The sequence below is a fragment of the Salmo salar genome, chromosome ssa17 (genome assembly GCF_905237065.1).
Source record: "Salmo salar chromosome ssa17, Ssal_v3.1, whole genome shotgun sequence".
NCBI classification, from domain to species: domain Eukaryota; kingdom Metazoa; phylum Chordata; class Actinopteri; order Salmoniformes; family Salmonidae; genus Salmo; species Salmo salar.
In genome coordinates this window covers 9,975,656-9,994,752 of record NC_059458.1, presented here as the reverse complement: position 1 = coordinate 9,994,752, position 19,097 = coordinate 9,975,656, and the positions used below count along the sequence as shown (strand labels likewise).

The 19,097-nt window shown below is 45.1% G+C and overlaps 1 protein-coding gene across 5 annotated transcripts in view; it reads left to right on the top strand.

The window, feature by feature from the left end:
- The window catches only part of plcc (1-acyl-sn-glycerol-3-phosphate acyltransferase gamma), a 32,326-nt gene extending 19,246 nt beyond the window's left edge, over positions 1-13,080 (top strand). For 3 of the 5 annotated variants that reach the window (XM_014151225.2, XM_014151226.2, NM_001140138.1), the window contains 9 exon segments: positions 4,494-4,551; positions 5,004-5,231; positions 7,824-7,993; positions 8,111-8,272; positions 8,815-8,968; positions 9,065-9,167; positions 9,331-9,406; positions 9,525-9,723; positions 12,036-13,080. In XM_014151225.2, the coding sequence (XP_014006700.1) occupies positions 5,054-5,231; positions 7,824-7,993; positions 8,111-8,272; positions 8,815-8,968; positions 9,065-9,167; positions 9,331-9,406; positions 9,525-9,723; positions 12,036-12,127 (1,134 nt within the window). In that variant the 5' untranslated portion in view covers positions 4,494-4,551; positions 5,004-5,053 and the 3' untranslated portion in view covers positions 12,128-13,080. 5 annotated transcript variants of the gene reach the window in all.
- The last annotated feature ends 6,017 nt before the right edge of the window (positions 13,081-19,097 follow it).

Sequence of the window (19,097 nt, the reverse complement as noted above, 5' to 3'; positions counted from 1 at the left end):
TTATTTTATGAATATTGACATCGTTGGGTGATGGAGACATTTTTCCTTTGACCTGTAATTCCGTGTTAAAACTCAATCACCTGTTTGACTGTGAACTGATGCTCCTACTGTAGAGAAATAGATAGGCTATACCTGGTGGTTTAAATAGAGATCAACTGCATTTTAAGCATGCATGCAATTATCTCCTTGCAGCTGCCAGACGCACTGTAGCAACTGTTTGTATTATAATTAGACTGTTTGCAGGGTTGGTGTTGCTGGCTACAGTTTTTACGTTTGACTGCCGTGGTTGTTTGGTGAAAGAATGCAGTCCAATGCATTGCAACCTGATGTCAATGTGGGACAAACCTGAAGTTTGATAGCCTATACCAAAGATCAGTATCCATAGAGAATGTCACCCGCCCTTGTGGATGTCTGCTTGATTCTTCAGTTTCAGATAAGGTTGTTTTCTGGCCTCCTTCAGTGCTATCTGGAGGAAACGGCCTTCATTTAATGGGCCGTTTAAAACATGGGTCCTACAGACCTACACCACACCCTGTTATGTCTTGGCTTTATGGCATCTATCACAACTCCCCAGGGCAGTGAAGTTAGAACAGAACCTTGAAGTATTGAGAAAGGGGATTGGGAAATCATAGTCAGCCCACAGAGAAATATGCACACGTGTCACTGTGCTTGCTTAACAGTATAGCTTCCTTCCTCACAAGTCCTTACTGACCCTTGATCTTGGATCCTCTGCTTCTCAAACACAAGTGACCTGTGCTTGACTACGCTGTTGAAAAGATAGCAGTTCGATAGCACAGGTGGAGACGTTTCAAGCTGGGGAATGAGGTTATGAATCCAACTCGGTTACCTCCTAAACTCACTCCACAGTGACCCCAGTCGTTGAGCAGAGCACAACTGCAGATCCGGGTCACGGCACCACTACTGCCCGCTTGACAGTGTCTTAGCCAACTATAGAAAAGCTAGCCGTTCGGTAGCTTGAAATGTCTCCACCCACGCTAACATTTACATTTAAGTCATTTAGCAGACGCTCTTATCCAGAGCGACTTACAAATTGTGCCCCAATTCCTATGTCCAATCTCTAAGTAGTGAGGTTATGAATCCAACTCCGTTACACACACACACAGGATGGTGAGAGTTAGTGTGTGTTCAGAGGGACCAAGTCCATGTTCTCACAGCCCTATGTTCCCTCAGTTCCCACAGCCCTATGTTCCCTCAGTTCCCACAGCCCTATGTTCCCTCAGTTCCCACAGCCCTATGTTCCCTCAGTTCCCACAGGCCTATGTTCCCTCAGTTCCCACAGGCCTATGTTCCCTCAGTTCCCACAGGCCTATGTTCCCTCAGTTCCCACAGCCCTATGTTCCCTCAGTTCCCACAGCCCTATGTTCCCTCTGCCCTATATGTTCAAATTATTTGAGTAGATGCTGAGATGCATGTTGTTGTTTTTTATCTCAGAAAATGCCTTTTGGGCTCCTGGAATATTGACAAAAGGTCAAGGTCATAGTGATTAAACAATTCAGTAGCTTCCAACAATAAGCATTGGTGCCAACGTTGATTGAAATTGGTTCAGTGGGTACTGAGGTCACTCAAGTCCACGCTCTGTGGGTGGGACCTCCTGTGTAGTTGGTACAGCTGGCCTGTAGTGCCATTGATTTGACTCTGTTTATAGGATGTGATTTGACAAAAACAGTGTGACTTGACTTAATGCTCGTTCCGTTATTAGGCCGCGGTGTAGTTATCAGTGTTGTAGGATGGGTTCTGTATAGCTTTGGAAAGTAGCCTATTTTATTATTGAGATTGGACATAGGAATTGGGGCACAGTAGGTGAAATGTCTGTAGTGGATACAGTATTACTAATTCTGTAGTATTACTAATGATAGTAGTATGTGGAAGGGAGTGGAGTGATGCAGGGTTACTGTTTGAGGGTGTGTGTGGGTCTAGATTTAGCAAAGTGGACACACCAGAATCCCAGAGAGGTTGAATGGGGCAAGTGTTGCCAATTTAGAGACTTTGTCGCTATATTTAGCGAGTTTTGAAACTTATTGTTATTAAGAGCCTAGCAACAAATGCAGCTACTTATCAGGCTGCCTTGGAGAGTTTTGCCACCGAGGGGTTTTAATAGCATTTGGCGTCTGTTCCCATTCAATTCTGGGATTATCTATCTGCAACAGAAGTTACAGCACACAAACAGTTAACACTTGTGACAACTGCTGATGTAAAAAGGGCTATATAAAATATATTTGATTGATTGACAGGCATAGAAGCAAGGGGAGAGGGTGTGCGGCTGGAGAGGGGGCGAAAACGCTACTTTGGGGACCGCAGCTGTGTTGCAGCAAGGCAAGTTTGTGCTGTGACTTTGAAATAAAAAGTTGGCAAAACACTGGATGTGGCTAGTTTAGGAGTTGGACACGTGTGTGTGTGTGTGTGTGTGTGTGTGTGTGTGTGTGTGTGTGTGTGTGTGTGTGTGTGTGTGTGTGAAAAAGAGAGCAAGAAAGGGAGTGAGTAAGGAGTTGCTGGCCCTTTTCCAACTAGGTGAAAGGGTGTGAGCGTATATGTGTGTGTGGGTATGCGGACATGTACATATCAGTGAGAGGGAGGTTATGTGCAACGCCATTTGGGTGGAAGGGAGTTTATTTTTGTGGGCAAGCTGTTTTTAACCTGATAGTTTCCTATTTTATATTGGGGAAATATAAATGGAAATAAGTCACAGAAACTGACTGGTTGTCTGCTGATCTCCTCAGAATCAACCTGCTTTTTCTTTTCTTTTTTGTCACAGTTCTCTGAATTATTCAGTTGCATGTTGTTGCAGTCTTTTTTTCTTTTCTTGTTGGCGGCCATTTGGTGCAAGTTAGATTCTGTTTTGGGAAAGAGGTAAGATTGTTCAGATCTTTCGGTCTTTTTACATTTTTTATTTCACCTTTATTTAACCAGGTAGGCTAGTTGAGAACAAGTTCTCATTTGCAACTGCGACCTGGCCAAGATAAAGCAAAGCAGTTCGACACATACAACACAGAGTTACACATGGAGCAAAACAAATATGCAGTCAATAATACAGTAGAAAAAGTCTATATACAGTATGTGCAAATGAGGTATGATAAGGGAGGTAAGGCAATAAATAGGCCAAGGTGGCGAAGTAATTACAATATAGCCATTAAACACTGGAATGGAAGATGTGCAGGAGATGAATGTGCAAGTAGAGATACTGGGGTGCAAAGGAGCAAGATAAATAAATAAATACAGTATGGGGATGAGGTAGTTGGATGGGCTATTAACAGATGGGCTATGTACAGGTGCAGTGATCTGTGAGCTGTTCTGACAGCTGGTGCTTAAAGCTAGTGAGGGAGATATGAGTCTCCAGATTCAGTGATTTTTGCAGTTCGTCATTGGCAGCAGAGAACTGGAAGGAAAGGCGGCCAAAAGAAGAATTGGCTTTGGGGGTGACCAGTGAGATATACCTGCTGGAGCGCGTGCTACGGGTGGGAGCTGCTATGGTGACCAGTGAGCTGAGATAAGGTGGGCCTTTACCTAGCAGAGACTTGTAGATGACCTGGAGCCAGTGGGTTTGGCGACGAGTATGAAGCGAGGGCCAGTCAACAAGAGCGTACAGGTCGCAGTGGTGGGTAGTATATGGGGCTTTGGTGACAAAACGGATGGCACTGTGATAGACTGCATCCAGTTTGTTGAGTAGAGTGTTGGAGGCTATTTTGTAAATGACATCGCCAAAGCCGAGTATCGGTAGGATGGTCAGTTTTACGAGGGAATGTTTGGCAGCATGAGTGAAGGATGCTTTGTTGCGAAATAGGAAGCCGATTCTAGATTTAATTTTGGATTGGAGATGCTTGATGTGAGTCTGGAAGGAGAGTTTACAGTTTAACCAGACACCTAGGTATTTGTAGGTCCACATATTCTAAGTCAGAACCGTCCAGAGTAGTGATGCTGGACGGGCGGGCAGGTGCGGGCAGCGATCGGTTGAAGAGCATGCATTTAGTTTTACTTGTATTTAAGAGCAGTTGAAGGCCACGGAAGGAGAGTTGTATGGCATTGAAGCTCGTCTGGAGGTTAGTTAACAGTGTCCAAAGAAGGGCCAGATGTATACAGAATGGTGTTGTCTGCATAGAGGTGGATCAGAGAATCACCAGCAGCAAGAGTGACATCATTGATGTATACAAAGAGTCGGCCCTGTGGCACCCCCATAGAGACTGCCAGAGGTCCGGACAACAAGCCCTCCGATTTGACACACTGAACTCTATCAGAGAAGTAGTTGGTGAACCAGGCGAGGCAATCATTTGAGAAACCAAGGCTGTTGAGTCTGCCGATAAGAATGTGGTGATTGACGGAGTCGAAAGCCTTGGCCAGGTTGATGAATATGGCTGCACAGTAATGTCTCTTATCGATGGCGGTTATGATATCGTTTAGGACATTGAGCGTGGCTGACTGTTAAACTAGTCACAATCAGTTTAAATCAGTTTGTAATGATGTTCTTCTGTGTCCCACAGGTCTGTGGTATTGGCTGACGGGCCGTGCAAACGGGGCTTGTGAAGGGAACCCACCGTGGTTAGTTGCACTGGAATTTCTGAAGACTATCACCCTTCCACTATTAACTCGGCCTCATCAAAGGGGTCAGGAGTTTTCCCTGACCATGTGACCAGACTAAGAAAACTCTGGGTCATAGTCAATAAGGCTCAGACCTATTCCTGGTCAGATCAGTTGGTCAGAGGAAACTCCTTTCCTTACTCATATTCAGAAACATCCTCTTTTAAAGGGTAGGAAGCATGAGTTTTTACTCACCGAAGTAACAACCGTGTGGTCAAAGACTTAGTAACTTAATTGTAGTCATGATCATAGCTATGTAATTTTTGTGTACATATGAACTTATTTTGGATATCTTCAGAACTACCCACAATGCACTATTTCTCAACGTCATATGGAGAACCGGTGCTACCTGGGGGTATTTTCCACAGCATTTAATGGAAATGCTTAGTTTTTTTTATGGTGTTCTCCCCCAGGTCGGCCGTAGTGTGTTGGTAGCCCTGCTAGCCCCTAGACAGCCCTGGCCATGGGGCTGATAGCGTACATCAAGAGCCTGTTCATCCTGCAGCTGCTCGTTGGCTTTGTGTTTGTGGTCAGCGGCCTCATCATCAACTTCATTCAGCTCTGCACCTGCGTCCTATGGCCCATCAACAGGCAGCTCTACAGAAAGATCAACACCCGTCTCTCCTACTCCCTCTGGAGCCGTGAGTCACACTCAGTCTTGAGTCGTGTATGTGTATTTGTTTGTTTGTTTGTGTGTGTGGGAAGAGGAGCTCGGCTCAGAGCAGCACATCCTGTCTGTTGTCCCAAAACAGACCAGTCTTAAATGCAGTGTAAACTCCACCCACATAGTGTACTGGTTTTGGTGTTCCCCTCTATCCCTCTCCTTGCTGTGTTGTGTGCATTCCTCTCTCATGCGGTCTGTGTGTGGCTGCCGATGAACAATGGGCGCAATGGATTTTGGTCATTGTAGTTCATTAACACGTTTTCAGCACTGAACTAGGTTGAATATTTGTCTGAAAACTACAACTCCCTACAGCATCCCACAGTTCGTTCTTGATTTGATGTCTCTTGTGCTTGATAGGATTTCTCTCTAGAGAAACGGGCGTTGTGCTCACAAAAGTAATTGAACCAACTTCAGTCAATTTGTTGTTTAATAATCAAACATAAACATAATTTGGTTAATCGTTGATGGTGTGTTTAAAAATTATGAACAGACTAAGGATTGATTGGTTGATGCGCAGATAGTACTTTGGCTCGACCATGTGTGAACGCTACAGCATTTATTATAATTGTTTTACCTTTATTTAACTAGGCAAGTCAGTTAAGAACAAATTCTTATTTTCAATGACAGCCTACCGGGGAACAGTGGGTTAACTGCCTTGTTCAGGGGCAGAATGACAGATTTAAAAAAAACTTGTCAGCTCGGGGATTCAATCTTGCAACCTTTCGGTTACTAGTCCAACGCTCTAACCACTAGGCGTGTGTGTGTCTGTGTGTGAGAAGCCTGTATCACGGGAATCTGGTTCACTTCAGCCTACCTATTGGTTACACCCACAGGGTGTTATTTTCATTAATCAAATCAAATTTATTTATATAGCCCTTCGTACATCAGCTGATATCTCAAAGTGCTGTACAGAAACCCAGCCTAAAACCCCAAACAGCAAGCAAAGCATGTGAAAGAAGCACGGTGGCTAGGAAAAACTCCCTAGGAAAAACTCCCTAGAAAGGCCAAAAACCTAGGAAGAAACCTAGAGAGGAACCAGGCTATGAGGGGTGGCCAGTCCTCTTCTGGCTGTGCAGGGTGGATATTATAACAGAACATGGTCAAGATGTTAAAATGTTCATAAATGACCAGCATGGTCAAATAATAATAATCATAGTAGTTGTCGAGGGTGCAACAAGCACGTCCGGTGAACAGGTCAGGGTTCCATAGCCGCAGGCAGAACAGTTGAAACTGGAGCAGCAGCACGGCCAGGTGGACTGGGGACAGCAAGGAGTCATCATACCAGGTAGTCCTGAGGCATGGTCCTAGGGCTCAGGTCCTCCGAGAGAAAGACAGAAAGAGAGAATTAGAGAGAGCATATTTAAATTCACACAGGACACCGGATAAGACAAGAGAAATACTCCAGATGTAACAGACTGACCCTAGCCCCCGACACATAAACTACTGCAGCATAAATACTGGAGGCTGAGACAGGAGGGATCAGAAGACACTGTGGCCCCATCCGATGATACCCCCGGACAGGGCCAAACAGGCAGGATATAACCCCACCCACTTTGCCAAAGCACAGCCCCCACACCACTAGAGGGATGTCTCCAACCACCAACTTACCGTCCTAAGACAAGGCCGAGTATAGCCCACAACGATCTCCGCCATGGCACAACCCAAGGGGGGGCGCCAACCCAGACAGGAAGACCACGTCAGTGACTCAACCCACTCAAGTGACGCACCCCTCCCATGGACGGCATGGAAGAACACCAGTAAGCCAGTGACTCAGCCCCTGTAAAAGGAAGGAAGAACATAGCTTGTTTCCTAGCATAAACATACACTGTTATTGTTAACTGAGTTTACACTGATGTGATTTTTACAGGTTCAATGTTTTGTGCCGGAATTGAGACTGGTGTAATGTAATTCGTTGCGACTGGTTACATTCTGACCACACCGCTCCCATCGCGTGGGCGAACGTGGCAAAATAAATGTACATGTTATTCAGTCATTGCACCCACGTCTGCGTAGCCAGGCACCAACATAGAACTTGGTTCTATTTGTGATGCGCTGCAAGTCCGGCCTCTCCCATCTCCTCATTGGTTTTTAGGAGCATATACCCACGTGGGTGATTGAAAGACGAACTGAGGTCCACAATCCAGAGCAGTTGGTGGTGGTATTGCACCTTAAAGTTGGTTGCCAACCTCCATATAAAGTCCAGAGAAGAAGAAGCCTGAAGGAGGAGAGATTACTAGAAACAAACTCGGTTTACCGTTTTATCTGTGGATTAATTGTCAGGGTAGAGGACCTTGTGCATTTCAGGTAAAATAACAACTCAACGTTTATATACCAGGACAAATTAGCTAGCAACAGCAAGCTAGCTAGCTAAATTGTCATAAATATTTGCTTATCGACCTGTCCCCAAATGAATATAGTTGGTTTTGATATTTCAACCTGCGTGTCCTGATCGCGTCTGGTGTGGGGGGGACAAAATTGACTGCAGTTTAATGTGACTGGGTGGTTGATTGTGACTGCGTTTACACTGGTTGGTTGTCTTAACTCTCTGCTGGCCCTCTCTGTCCTGCAGAGCTGGTGATGCTGCTGGAGTGGTGGTCGGGGACAGAATGCACCATATTCGCAGACCAGGCCACGGTGGACAAATTTGGCAAGGAGCACGTCATCATCATCCTCAACCACAACTACGAGATCGACTTCCTCTGCGGCTGGACCATGTGTGAACGCTACGGCGTGCTTGGAGTGAGTACGTGTGTGTGTGTGATAGAGAGGGGGATTGAGTTTAGCTGCCTATATCTACTGTTTATGAAAATAAAATGTTTGGTTGGTTAGCTGAACGAAGTCGTCTTGTCTTCTCAGGCTTCAAAGGTCTTGGCCAAGTACGAACTGCTGAAGGTGCCTCTGATTGGCTGGACCTGGTACTTCCTGGAGATTGTCTTCTGTAAGAGGAAGTGGGAGGAGGACAGAGACACCGTGTTCAAAGGCCTGACCCAGCTAAAGGATTACCCTGAGTTTATGTGGGTGAGTAGGACGACAAACCGACAACACAATTACCTTTGCCCCTCTCCCTCTGACCGTCCGCGCGTCTCTGTATGGAGTTGTACCCTGGGGCGTGTTCATTAAGCTACAAACAGATGAAAAACGCACATTTCTGTTTACCGTTGCATGACTTTTTCCGCTGAGTGCCCAAATAAACACGCCCCAGATTTGTTTGTGTGTACATGCACACAATCTAAGCCAGTAATCTGACAAACTATGATGGGGGGGAAAATGCAAGGGAGAGAGGATCTGAGGGCAGGAACCAAAGAAATACAACTGAGATTCTGTGTGTGGTGTGTGTGTGTGTTGTTTGTGCATGTGTACGTGTTACTGTGGACAGTGTTGCCAGAGAGGCAGGGTGTGTCTGAGGTAGTTCACCTCTGTTGGCGTTCCTACCTTCTGTAGTTTCCAGTGGGACAAACAGGGATTACAAGGTCATGAGCTTTAGTGTGTTAAGTGTTTACCCTCCAAAGACATCAACAGTGTGCGTGTGTGTTGACTTGTCTCTCTCTCTCTTTCTTCAGTTCCTCTTGTACTGTGAAGGCACCCGTTTCACACCGAAGAAGCATGAGATCAGTATGGAGGTAGCAGAGAGTAAAGGTCTACCGAAACTCAAATACCATCTACTGCCCAGAACCAAAGGCTTCACCACAACACTGAGCTGTCTCAAAGGCACAGGTGGGACACACACACACACACACACACACACACACAAGAACGTGCACACACACATTTGCAGCATCACACTCATGGTCGCACTCTTTCCTTCCTCAGTATCTGCTGTGTACGACGTGACACTAAATTTCAGAGACAAGAAGGTCCCAACGTTGTTGGGAATCGTCAGTGGAAAGAAGTACATGGCAGATATGAATATCAAGTAGGTGGCGCCTGTCCCTCTCCCACAAACAAAGCCAGTGCACTGGTCCTAAATGTGAGCTATGGGTCCTTTGACCTGCTGACTTACTGTATCTCCAGTACGGTGACTTGCTGCCCTTTAGTAGCGTTGTACTAAACTGACAGTTCCTCTCCTTCCTGTATAGGCGGTACCCAGTGGAGGAAATCCCAGAGGACGAGAAGGAGTGTGCAACCTGGCTTCACAAGCTGTACCAGCAGAAGGTGCTGGAAACTCAGCTTTCCCTCCCATTTATTTACCCTTTCTAGCCATAAGTCAATGACTCTCTCCACTAATATAATATTGCCAACATTCTCTCTTTCTACCTTTCTCTTTCTGTAGGATGCACTGCAGGAGCACTACGAGAACGAGGGCAGTTTCCCCGGTCCCACCATCAAGCCCCCCCGTCGGCTGTGGACGCTGCTCAACTTCCTCTTCTGGGCCACCCTGCTTCTCACCCCCCTCCTCAACTTCGCCTGTGGGGTGTTTGTCAGCGGCTCTCCCCTCCTCATCGTCGGCTTCCTGATCTTCTGCATCATCGGTGCGGATGCCACCCATTTAGCCTGCGCTAAGCCCACTGCTTTTTCCAAGTTCTTATGTTGTTAGGACCTTCCTGTACTATATCATCTAATTTTGACTCATTATTGGCTGTTTTCCCGAACACAGAATAAGCCTAGTCCTAGACTAAAAAGCTATTTCAATAGAGATTCTCCATTAAGCATGCGTTTTAGTCAGAGTGGCGCAGTGGTCTAAGGCACTGCATCTCAGTGCAAGAGGCGCCACTACAGTCCCTGGTTCCAATCCAGGCTGTATCACATCCGGCCGTGATTGGGAGTCCCATAGGGCGGCGCTCAATTGGCCCAGTGTCGTCCAGGTTTGGCCCGGGGTAGGCCGTCATTGTAAATAAGAATTTGTTCTTAACTGACTTGCCTAGTTAAATAAATACAAATTTATCTGCTTTAAATGTGGGACTGGTGCAACCAACGTTTTCAGTTGATGGCACCAGCACAAGATTTGGTCGCACCAATGTTTTCAACACTGAGCGCCAATTAATGACTTGACCAGTGGTTTTGCATTCCATACAGAACCAGGCTGATGATGAATAGCCATCTTTTAAATTATGTAAGCGCCCCTGCGGAAATCAAAGTCTGTCTGTCTGTTTAAGATGGAGTTATCTGTTTGTAGTGTCGGAATGGTTTGAGGTACAAACTAAAATGACCCCTCTATGGAAAGATAAGACTCTCACGAACACATACAGGATTCTCACAAGACTCGTCTGAAGGTAGACAGACCGATACGATATACTTTAGTGCCAAAAACAAAGGGGTTAAATACAGGTAAAAATAATAATAATTTATAACTAATATCTCTTAGATATAGGACAGACACTTCAAAATATACCTCCTTTTCATTTATTTTTGGGCTATCTGTTGTGCCATGTATGAATGTTATTCAATACGTTAATAAGGGCTAATGGTAGTAAGACCAAATTAAATGTTTAATCAAAAAAGAAGTATATTTTTATATATACTTACAGAGGTCATAAAATTCTAAATCAAATAGCTAACCCAGCCCTGGGCCCTTTGACCTAAGGGGGTTTTAACTTGACTATCATATTCACATTGATTGTTTGGTTAGATTTTTTTTTCTCTCAACAATCTCAAAAAAGGTGCTATTGTATGGGGTCAATTTCACGCCATATGTATTGAATTAAAAATGAAAAACGTAAAATAAAGTTGAGAATGTAAACATATTTTCAAGGACGGGTGAAATAATGGATGTTGAAATCAAAAACCCAACAATTGAAAGCAAAATGTATAGAATTGTAAACAAAAATAAGACATCAAAAGCAAAACCCAAAAACTCGTAAGCAAATAATTTTAAAGCGAGAGCCAAACTATGAAAAATGATTTGAACAAATATTTGAAAATGAATGCAAAAATAGTTTTTCGGTTAAACTTTCCCAGAAACCAATCCTATTGAATAGATTTTGCCTACGCTCTTGCCTGCATGTACTACCTTTTGGTTACGCTCCTCGTATCTTTGCTTTCGATGTATGTTTCTTTGCTTTTACCGCCAGTCTATTCGATTTGCGAGTTTTGGTATTATTTTTCCATGAAGGGCGGGTTTTAGAGGGAGGCGTAAATGAGTCTCCATTGGTCCGCTAGTTTTGGAGTGATGGTTTGTCTTAACCCAATCAATGAACATGATAGACAGGCTTTTTTTCTATTGCCTACTTAAGGAGACGGTCTGACGCCATCTCGTTTTAGGGTTTTAGCTAACGTACTTCAAAATTCTCAGTCACGGGTCAATAATGTACGGATATTAGAAGCATGTCTATCTAATACATTTAATGACAAACCATCTGACTACTTAGGTAAACATATGAATTACCTGTCGCACAACGTTCGGCGCAGGTGTTGGTAACTGGTTCGCCATACACCTGCGTCGAACGTTGTGCAACAGGTAATCTTTTTGAATTCAATACATATGGTGTGAAATTGACCCCATACTATTGTTAGCGATTTTGAACAGTCACTCTACAGTTGTAAGGCCCTATAAAATCTGTTTTTATCTTTTCGTAAATTCCGTTTTCCTGACTCTATCTTTGCAGTCAACATTTAATCGGAAGTTTTTTGGGAAAGACTTTAGAAATGTTCATTCAAACAGTGCATGATGACTGAATGAGTGTTTTGGTCGCAGTGTTGAGCCCTGTATAGTATGTACATGTGATTGCCTACACCTGTATCTGCACTTTGTTAATTTGTATTATACCTAAGTTTTTCTTTTTTTTGTCTTCTGCTTTCTTTCTACTATTATTGACACATCTCTCTCTGTCTCCTCTCTACACAGCCTCCATAGCAGTGCGCCGCCTGATCAGTGTATCTGAGGTGAACAAAACCGGCTCTACTTACGGCAAAATGGAGGGCAAGAAGGAGAACTAGAACTCTTTATGGCAGTCACATTACGGTCCCCCTACTGTCAACACTCGGGGTCTGAGCGATCGTTGCGGCCCCCGCACAGATACACCCTGTGCAGCCACCCTCCTGCAAAAATATGTTAAAACACAGCAGGAGGGTCGGGGGGGGGGTATAACTGAATAGACTGTTTAGATGTAAGTTAAAATATTGATTATGATGATTGTGACTCAGAACAAAATTTGAAATGGAATTGTTGCAGTTGACTCCCAGTGAATGCATCCTTCCAGTGAGAGGGGGGTGACAGACAGCAGGACTGAATGGTAGATACCAGGGGGTGTATCTCTTTAACAACCAACACTCCCTGCACCGCAGCTCGAGGTCCCCCATCGGTGTCGGTCTCCTCTGCACAGCCATGTGGTTTCACCTCATCCACATGCTGCAGAATTTTCATGTTTCAGCGGTACCACTTCCTCCAACATGCACGCCACTTCCTGCCACAGTAGCCCACCCTAAAGAAGTTCTCTCCACCTATCAAATATCCCAATTTTTTTGCTTCGGTATCTCTGACTGGGCCAGCCCAATACCAGTCAGATGTCCCTCTGTAATTTCAGCAAGGGGCTCTACTGTCTGGAGAAGACAGATTCCCAGCATGCTTTAGGTCCCCACCCTTACCCCCATGAAGGTTGGGTGTGGAGGTGAAGGAATCTTAACGCCTCTGAGCACATCCTGTTATTTGTTTGTCTGTCTCCTCATGAAACTTGTGCTGAATTCTGACACAAACGAGATTGAGCATGCTGCTACTCCTCCCGTCCTTCCCAGAAAAGCACACACGTGACGGCCAACCTCGCACCAATAAAATGCAGTATTTAATGTTAATATAAAGCCAGGCTTGGGCCTGAGTTGATTTCTGAATTGCTTGTAGATCCCAGAAATACTGATTGTTATAAACAATAAAACATTTATCGTTTGGTTGCCAATGAATATACAAAAGTGATTGAATGATGGGATTTAATTTCTTTCCCTACAGTACTCTGGCGTGAATTCTTCAAAGGGTTTTGAAGAGCGCATTTTGTCAATGGTGGATCAACATCTAATTAACGCAAATGAATAGTAAAATAGTTAGGGCTACCATCTCACCACACCCTGGTCCCCTGTCTATTTGACCCCTTAGTGTATGCAATATAAAATCCATAACCACAGTTTGAATGCCTATAGGCCCAATATAAGGTGACACAAAGCTAGTATAGGAGTCGTCCAGTGAACAACAGCTGAGGACTTGTCTGAGGATGACATCATCACTAACACTGGCTGTCCCTACCATCCAACTCGGCTGCCAGCAGAATAGATTTATGCTTTTACCAAGAGCAGGTGAAGTGCCCCACAGGCCATTTGCGGAGTGGATTTGTCATATCCATAATTGGATTTTCCAGCATTTTATAAGAAAAATATGCATAATACTTAATGCATGGCCAGTTATTGGCATTCTAAAATGATATGCCCCTCCCACCCCCTGAAATTAGCCCAATAACATTTAAAAGTAGGCCTACATGACCCATATTATCAGACAGGTGTGTTATTTTAGAAATAAGACTGCTCACCAGTGTATAAAACTGATGAAGCATAGTGGCTATATATAGATGGCTGAAGCATGGGGTTAACCATCTGCATTAATACCCCACTGGTCTAATAATTAGATCATCTTTTTGCTAGTTAGCCAGGTATTGATGAGCCCAGTATGGGGCAGTAGGACAGTGGAGAAAGCAAAGCTGTTAGCAGCACACAGGTGCTGCTGATACTACTGCTTCATCTGCTGTTGCTGCTGCTCCTACTGCTGTTGCTTCTACTGCTATTGCTGCTCCTACTGCTTCGTCTGCTGCTGCTCCTGCTGCAGCTTGGTTCTTCAGCAGAGTCAAAAGAACCAACATATCCAACCGATGGAGCTGCTGGTCCATGATCAGCCACAGCAGGCTAGACAGAAGCCCAGGGTGGAGTTGGGCTCTGGCTTGGGCATGGGAAGCCACATGGGTACGCTTGGTGGTGGGCAATGGTATTTGCCTCTGGGTCCGTTGATCATGCCAGAGTGGTTGGTGGAAAGGGGCTCCATGTGTTACGTGGATAACCCGGGAACCAGGTGACCAGGTTTGGTGCCAGGTAGGACTTGCTAGGCACGGGCACCAGATGGCAGATGGGTTCCATGCCAGCGTTGCTTCCGAAGGCCTCTCACCACTTCTTCTAATTCTGACAGCCTGGGGAGATGTCTAAACAGTGTGTTCTGATTAGCTCAAGAGTACTGGAGCATGGTGTTAACAACACTAAAAGTGTTGCCTACCTCTAGTTTTCACAGAGGGTAATGTTTGACAAGGGTCTCTAAGTAAATCCATCCTATCATCTCTTCCCTCTGCCCAAACCTTCTCCAACCTATCTCCTGATTCTGCCTCCTCAACCCTCCTCTCCTCCCTTTCTGCATCCTTTGATTTTCTCTGTCCCCTATCCTCCAGGCCGGCTCGGTCCTCCCCTCCTGCTCCGTGGCTCGACGACTCACTACGAGCTCACAGAACAAGGCTCCGGGCAGCCGAGCGGAAATGGAGGAAAACTCGCCTCCCTGCGGACCTGGCATCCTTTCACTCACTCCTCTCTACATTCTCCTCTTCTGTCTCTGCTGCTAAAGCCACTTTCTACCACTCTAAATTCCAAGCATCTGCCTCTAACCCTAGGAAGCTCTTTGCTACCTTCTCCTCCCTCCTGAATCCTCCTCCCCCTCCCCCCCTCCTCCCTCTCTGCGGATGACTTCGTCAACCATTTTGAAAAGAAGGTTGACGATATCCGATCCTCGTTTGCTAAGTCAAACGACACCGCTGGTCCTGCTCACACTGCCCTACCCTGTGCTTTGACCTCTTTCTCCCCTCTCTCTCCAGATGAAATCTCGCGTCTTGTGACGGCCGGCCGCCCAACAACTTGCCCACTTGACCCTATCCCCTCCTCTCTTCTCCAGACCATTTCCGGAGACCTTCTCCCCTTCCTCACCTCGCTCATCAACTCATCCTTGACCGCTGGCTACGTCCCTTCCGTCTTCAAGAGAGCGAGAGTTGCACCCCTTCTGAAAAAACCTACACTCGATCCCTCCGATGTCAACAACTACAGACCAGTATCCCTTCTTTCTTTTCTCTCCAAAACTCTTGAACGTGCCGTCCTTGGCCAGCTCTCCTGCTATCTCTCTCAGAATGACCTTCTTGATCCTAATCAGTCAGGTTTCAAGACTGGGCATTCAACTGAGACTGCTCTTCTCTGTGTCACGGAGGCTCTCCGCACTGCTAAAGCTAACTCTCTCTCCTCTGCTCTCATCCTTCTAGACCTATCTGCTGCCTTTGATACTGTGAACCATCAGATCCTCCTCTCCACCCTCTCCGAGTTGGGCATCTCCGGCGCGGCCCACGCTTGGATTGCATCCTACCTGACAGGTCGCTCCTACCAGGTGGCGTGGCGAGAATCTGTCTCCGCACCATGCGCTCTCACCACTGGTGTCCCCCAGGGCTCTGTTCTAGGCCCTCTCCTATTCTCGCTATACACCAAGTCACTTGGCTCTGTCATATCCTCACATGGTCTCTCCTATCATTGCTATGCAGACGACACACAATTAATCTTCTCCTTTCCCCCTTCTGATAACCAGGCGGCGAATCGCATCTCTGCATGTCTGTCAGACATATCAGTGTGGATGACGGATCACCAGCTCAAGCTGAACCTCGGCAAGACGGAGCTGCTCTTCCTCCCGGGAAGGACTGCCCCTTCCATGATCTCGCCATCACGGTTGACAACTCCCTTGTGTCCTCCTCCCAGAGTGCTAAGAACCTTGGCGTGATCCTGGACAACACCCTGTCGTTCTCCACTAACATCAAGGCGGTGACCCGATCCTGTAGGTTCATGCTCTACAACATTTGCAGAGTACGACCCTGCCTCACACAGGAAGCGGCGCAGGTCCTAATCCAGGCACTTGTCATCTCCCGTCTGGATTACTGCAACTCGCTGTTGGCTGGGCTCCCTGCCTGTGCCATTAAACCCCTACAACTCATCCAGAACGCCGCAGCCCGTCTGGTGTTCAACCTTCCCAAGTTCTCTCACGTCACCCCGCTCCTCCGCTCTCTCCACTGGCTTCCAGTTGAAGCTCGCATCCGCTACAAGACCATGGTGATTGCCTACGGAGCTGTGAAGGGAACGGCACCTCCATACCTTCAGGCTCTGATCAGGCCCTACACCCAAACAAGGGCACTGCGTTCATCCACCACTGGCCTGCTGGCCCCCCTACCTCTGAGGAAGCACAGTTCCCGCTCAGCCCAGTCAAAACTGTTCGCTGCTCTGGCACCCCAATGGTGGAACAAGCTCCCTCACGACGCCAGGACAGCGGAGTCAATCACCACCTTCCGGAGACACCTGAAACCCCACCTCTTTAAGGAATACCTAGGATAGGATAAAGTAATCCTTCTAACCCCCCCCCCCTTAAAAGATTTAGATGCACTATTGTAAAGTGGTTGTTCCACTGGATATCATAAGGTGAATGCACCATTTTGTAAGTCGCTCTGGATAAGAGCGTCTGCTAAATGACTTAAATGTAATGTAAATGTAAATCAAATGATTAAAAGGCAAATTAACCGCTGGCATGTATGTTTGTGAATTGTGAGTTTTCTACTGTACTCCATTAATGTTGGACGTGCCTCTACCAAACTATGCTACACAATAGCATCCCTCGATCATGTGTGGTACTTACTATAGAATGTTGTAGAACAGCCTTTCTTAAATTATTGGTCGCGTACCGTTAATGGTGGGTCGGCGACGTGTCAGAGTAAATGTATAATTATTGAATGAACTACTGGAATTGATTTGGCCAAGTGCAACTGCGGTCTCTGCTCAGATTGGCCGCTGCGCGAGTGGGAGAGGGAGATGCCTGTGTGCTTCGCGGTTTACCGGATCTTTTCTCTGGAGTTTTCTTGAAGATCACACACGCTGCAGCGCTGTCGTTAAACAGCAGATGATGATGCGCTGTCTGTCACTGATGTCTTTAAATGGACTCATGCTAGAAACCAGTTCTGACTGAGCTCAATAGTCATGAAAAGCCTATACACAGATTCGTTTATCTCTCTTTCATACAAACTTTGAGAAATAACGAGGAGCTCCCTCAATGTGTTTTGTGTGGGGAAGTACTTAGTTAATGAGTCAATCAAAATGAACAAATTCATATAACGACACGTCCTGACCCAACATCCACAGCATGACTGTTATGCCCAGGGAATTCTTTCAGAACAGGGCAGAATGCTTCAGGAAACAGTGGACAGTGGCAAAGTAAATCAGCTAGTAAATCATTTTATAATAAGCAGAAATAAGGGAGTACTATCTCATAGTAGTATATGGCCTTGTACACAGCTAATAGCTAACGTTAGCCAAAGCAAGCTAGCTACTGATAGTGCAACCCTAAGTAACAGTACAGATGATGAAAAACGATCAGGCCTACTGTACATCTTACTGTAGAAATGATTGTTGAAAAGTCTAGGTTGGAACAGTTGCTGTTAAATACAAGTCATCATTTTTATTCTGAACTGGAATAAACTGATTGAAGCAAGATACTTTTTGAGGCAAACACACACGCAGTTCTGGGTTGCTCATCTACAGCAGGAAGCAGTCTCCTGCCTAACTGAGAAAGCAGTAAATGTCCTGGTCCAGTTTGGCACCACATACCTATGTCAGCCAGGATTCTCAACTCTGGATTACTTTAAAAAAAAACAAGTACAGAAACAGTCTCAATGCTGAGCAGTGTTGCTCTGTCGAAAACTGATCCCAGAATAGACATGCTTGTTGAAAACTTCAACCATCCACACACCTCTCATTAGGACTGTGTGTGTTTTCTGCTCTACACCCATGTGATTGTTTTTTTGAAATATTTGTTTTATTTTAATGTAACCTCTATTTAACTAGAAAACTCAGTTAAGAACAAATTCTTATTTACACGATGCTGGGATAATTGTGCGCCGCCCTATGGGACTCCCAATCGCGGCTGGATGTGATACAGCCTGGATCAATCAGTTTATTCCAGTTCAGAATAAAAATTATGACTTCTATTTCAACACCAACAACTCCAACCTAGAATTTCTTTTGACAATTTCTACAGTAAGATGTACAGTAGGCCTGAATTTTTCATCTGTACTGTTACTTAGGGTTGCCCTATCAAAAAGCCTGCGTCTCTGTTCTGTTATGCATCTGTGCGATGTGATCAATTAATTTGTTCCAGTTCAGAATGAAAATTATTTATTGAATTTTAACAGCAACAGTTCCAACCTAAAGAGTTTTTAATGGGGAAAATAAACATGAATAGCTATTTATATAGCTATTTAATTTCATTGTTATTTGTTTTTGTCTATATTGCATTTGTTTTAGGCATAAGGGCAATGAAATGTACCAATATTTACGTTTAGTTGCATATGTTCCTAAGCTTGGGTCCCAGGAATTTCTAATTTGGGTTCCAGGCTGAAAAAGTTTAAGAACCTCTATTGTAGAATACTACAGGAAATACATTATTACCCCCCCCCCCAAAAAAAAAAAAACAGGAGTAAATACTACAGTAATGTCCACAAAAACATGACTTTTTTTAACTAGAAAAAAATACGACAGAATTTTATTTGCATATACCCTGCCCATTCACCTCCCCATAAAACAAATTGTGCCACCCATAACTAGAGAGAAACCTACATGTCAAGTATAGACTAGAGCTTCTAAACTAGAGCTTCTAAACTATCCGTTCAGACCTACCTAGCGAGCTACCACTTATGGAAAATTTGCTCTTTTAGTATTTCTCCACTAGGTTTCCTGAAGGAGAAAGCCTATACGTCTATCTCAAAGATAATAAAATAAAAACAGTTACATCTACAAAAACACTACAGCAAATACTACAGTCTGCAAGAACACTACAGTAAACACTACAGTATATTACCATCTGCAAAAACTCTACATT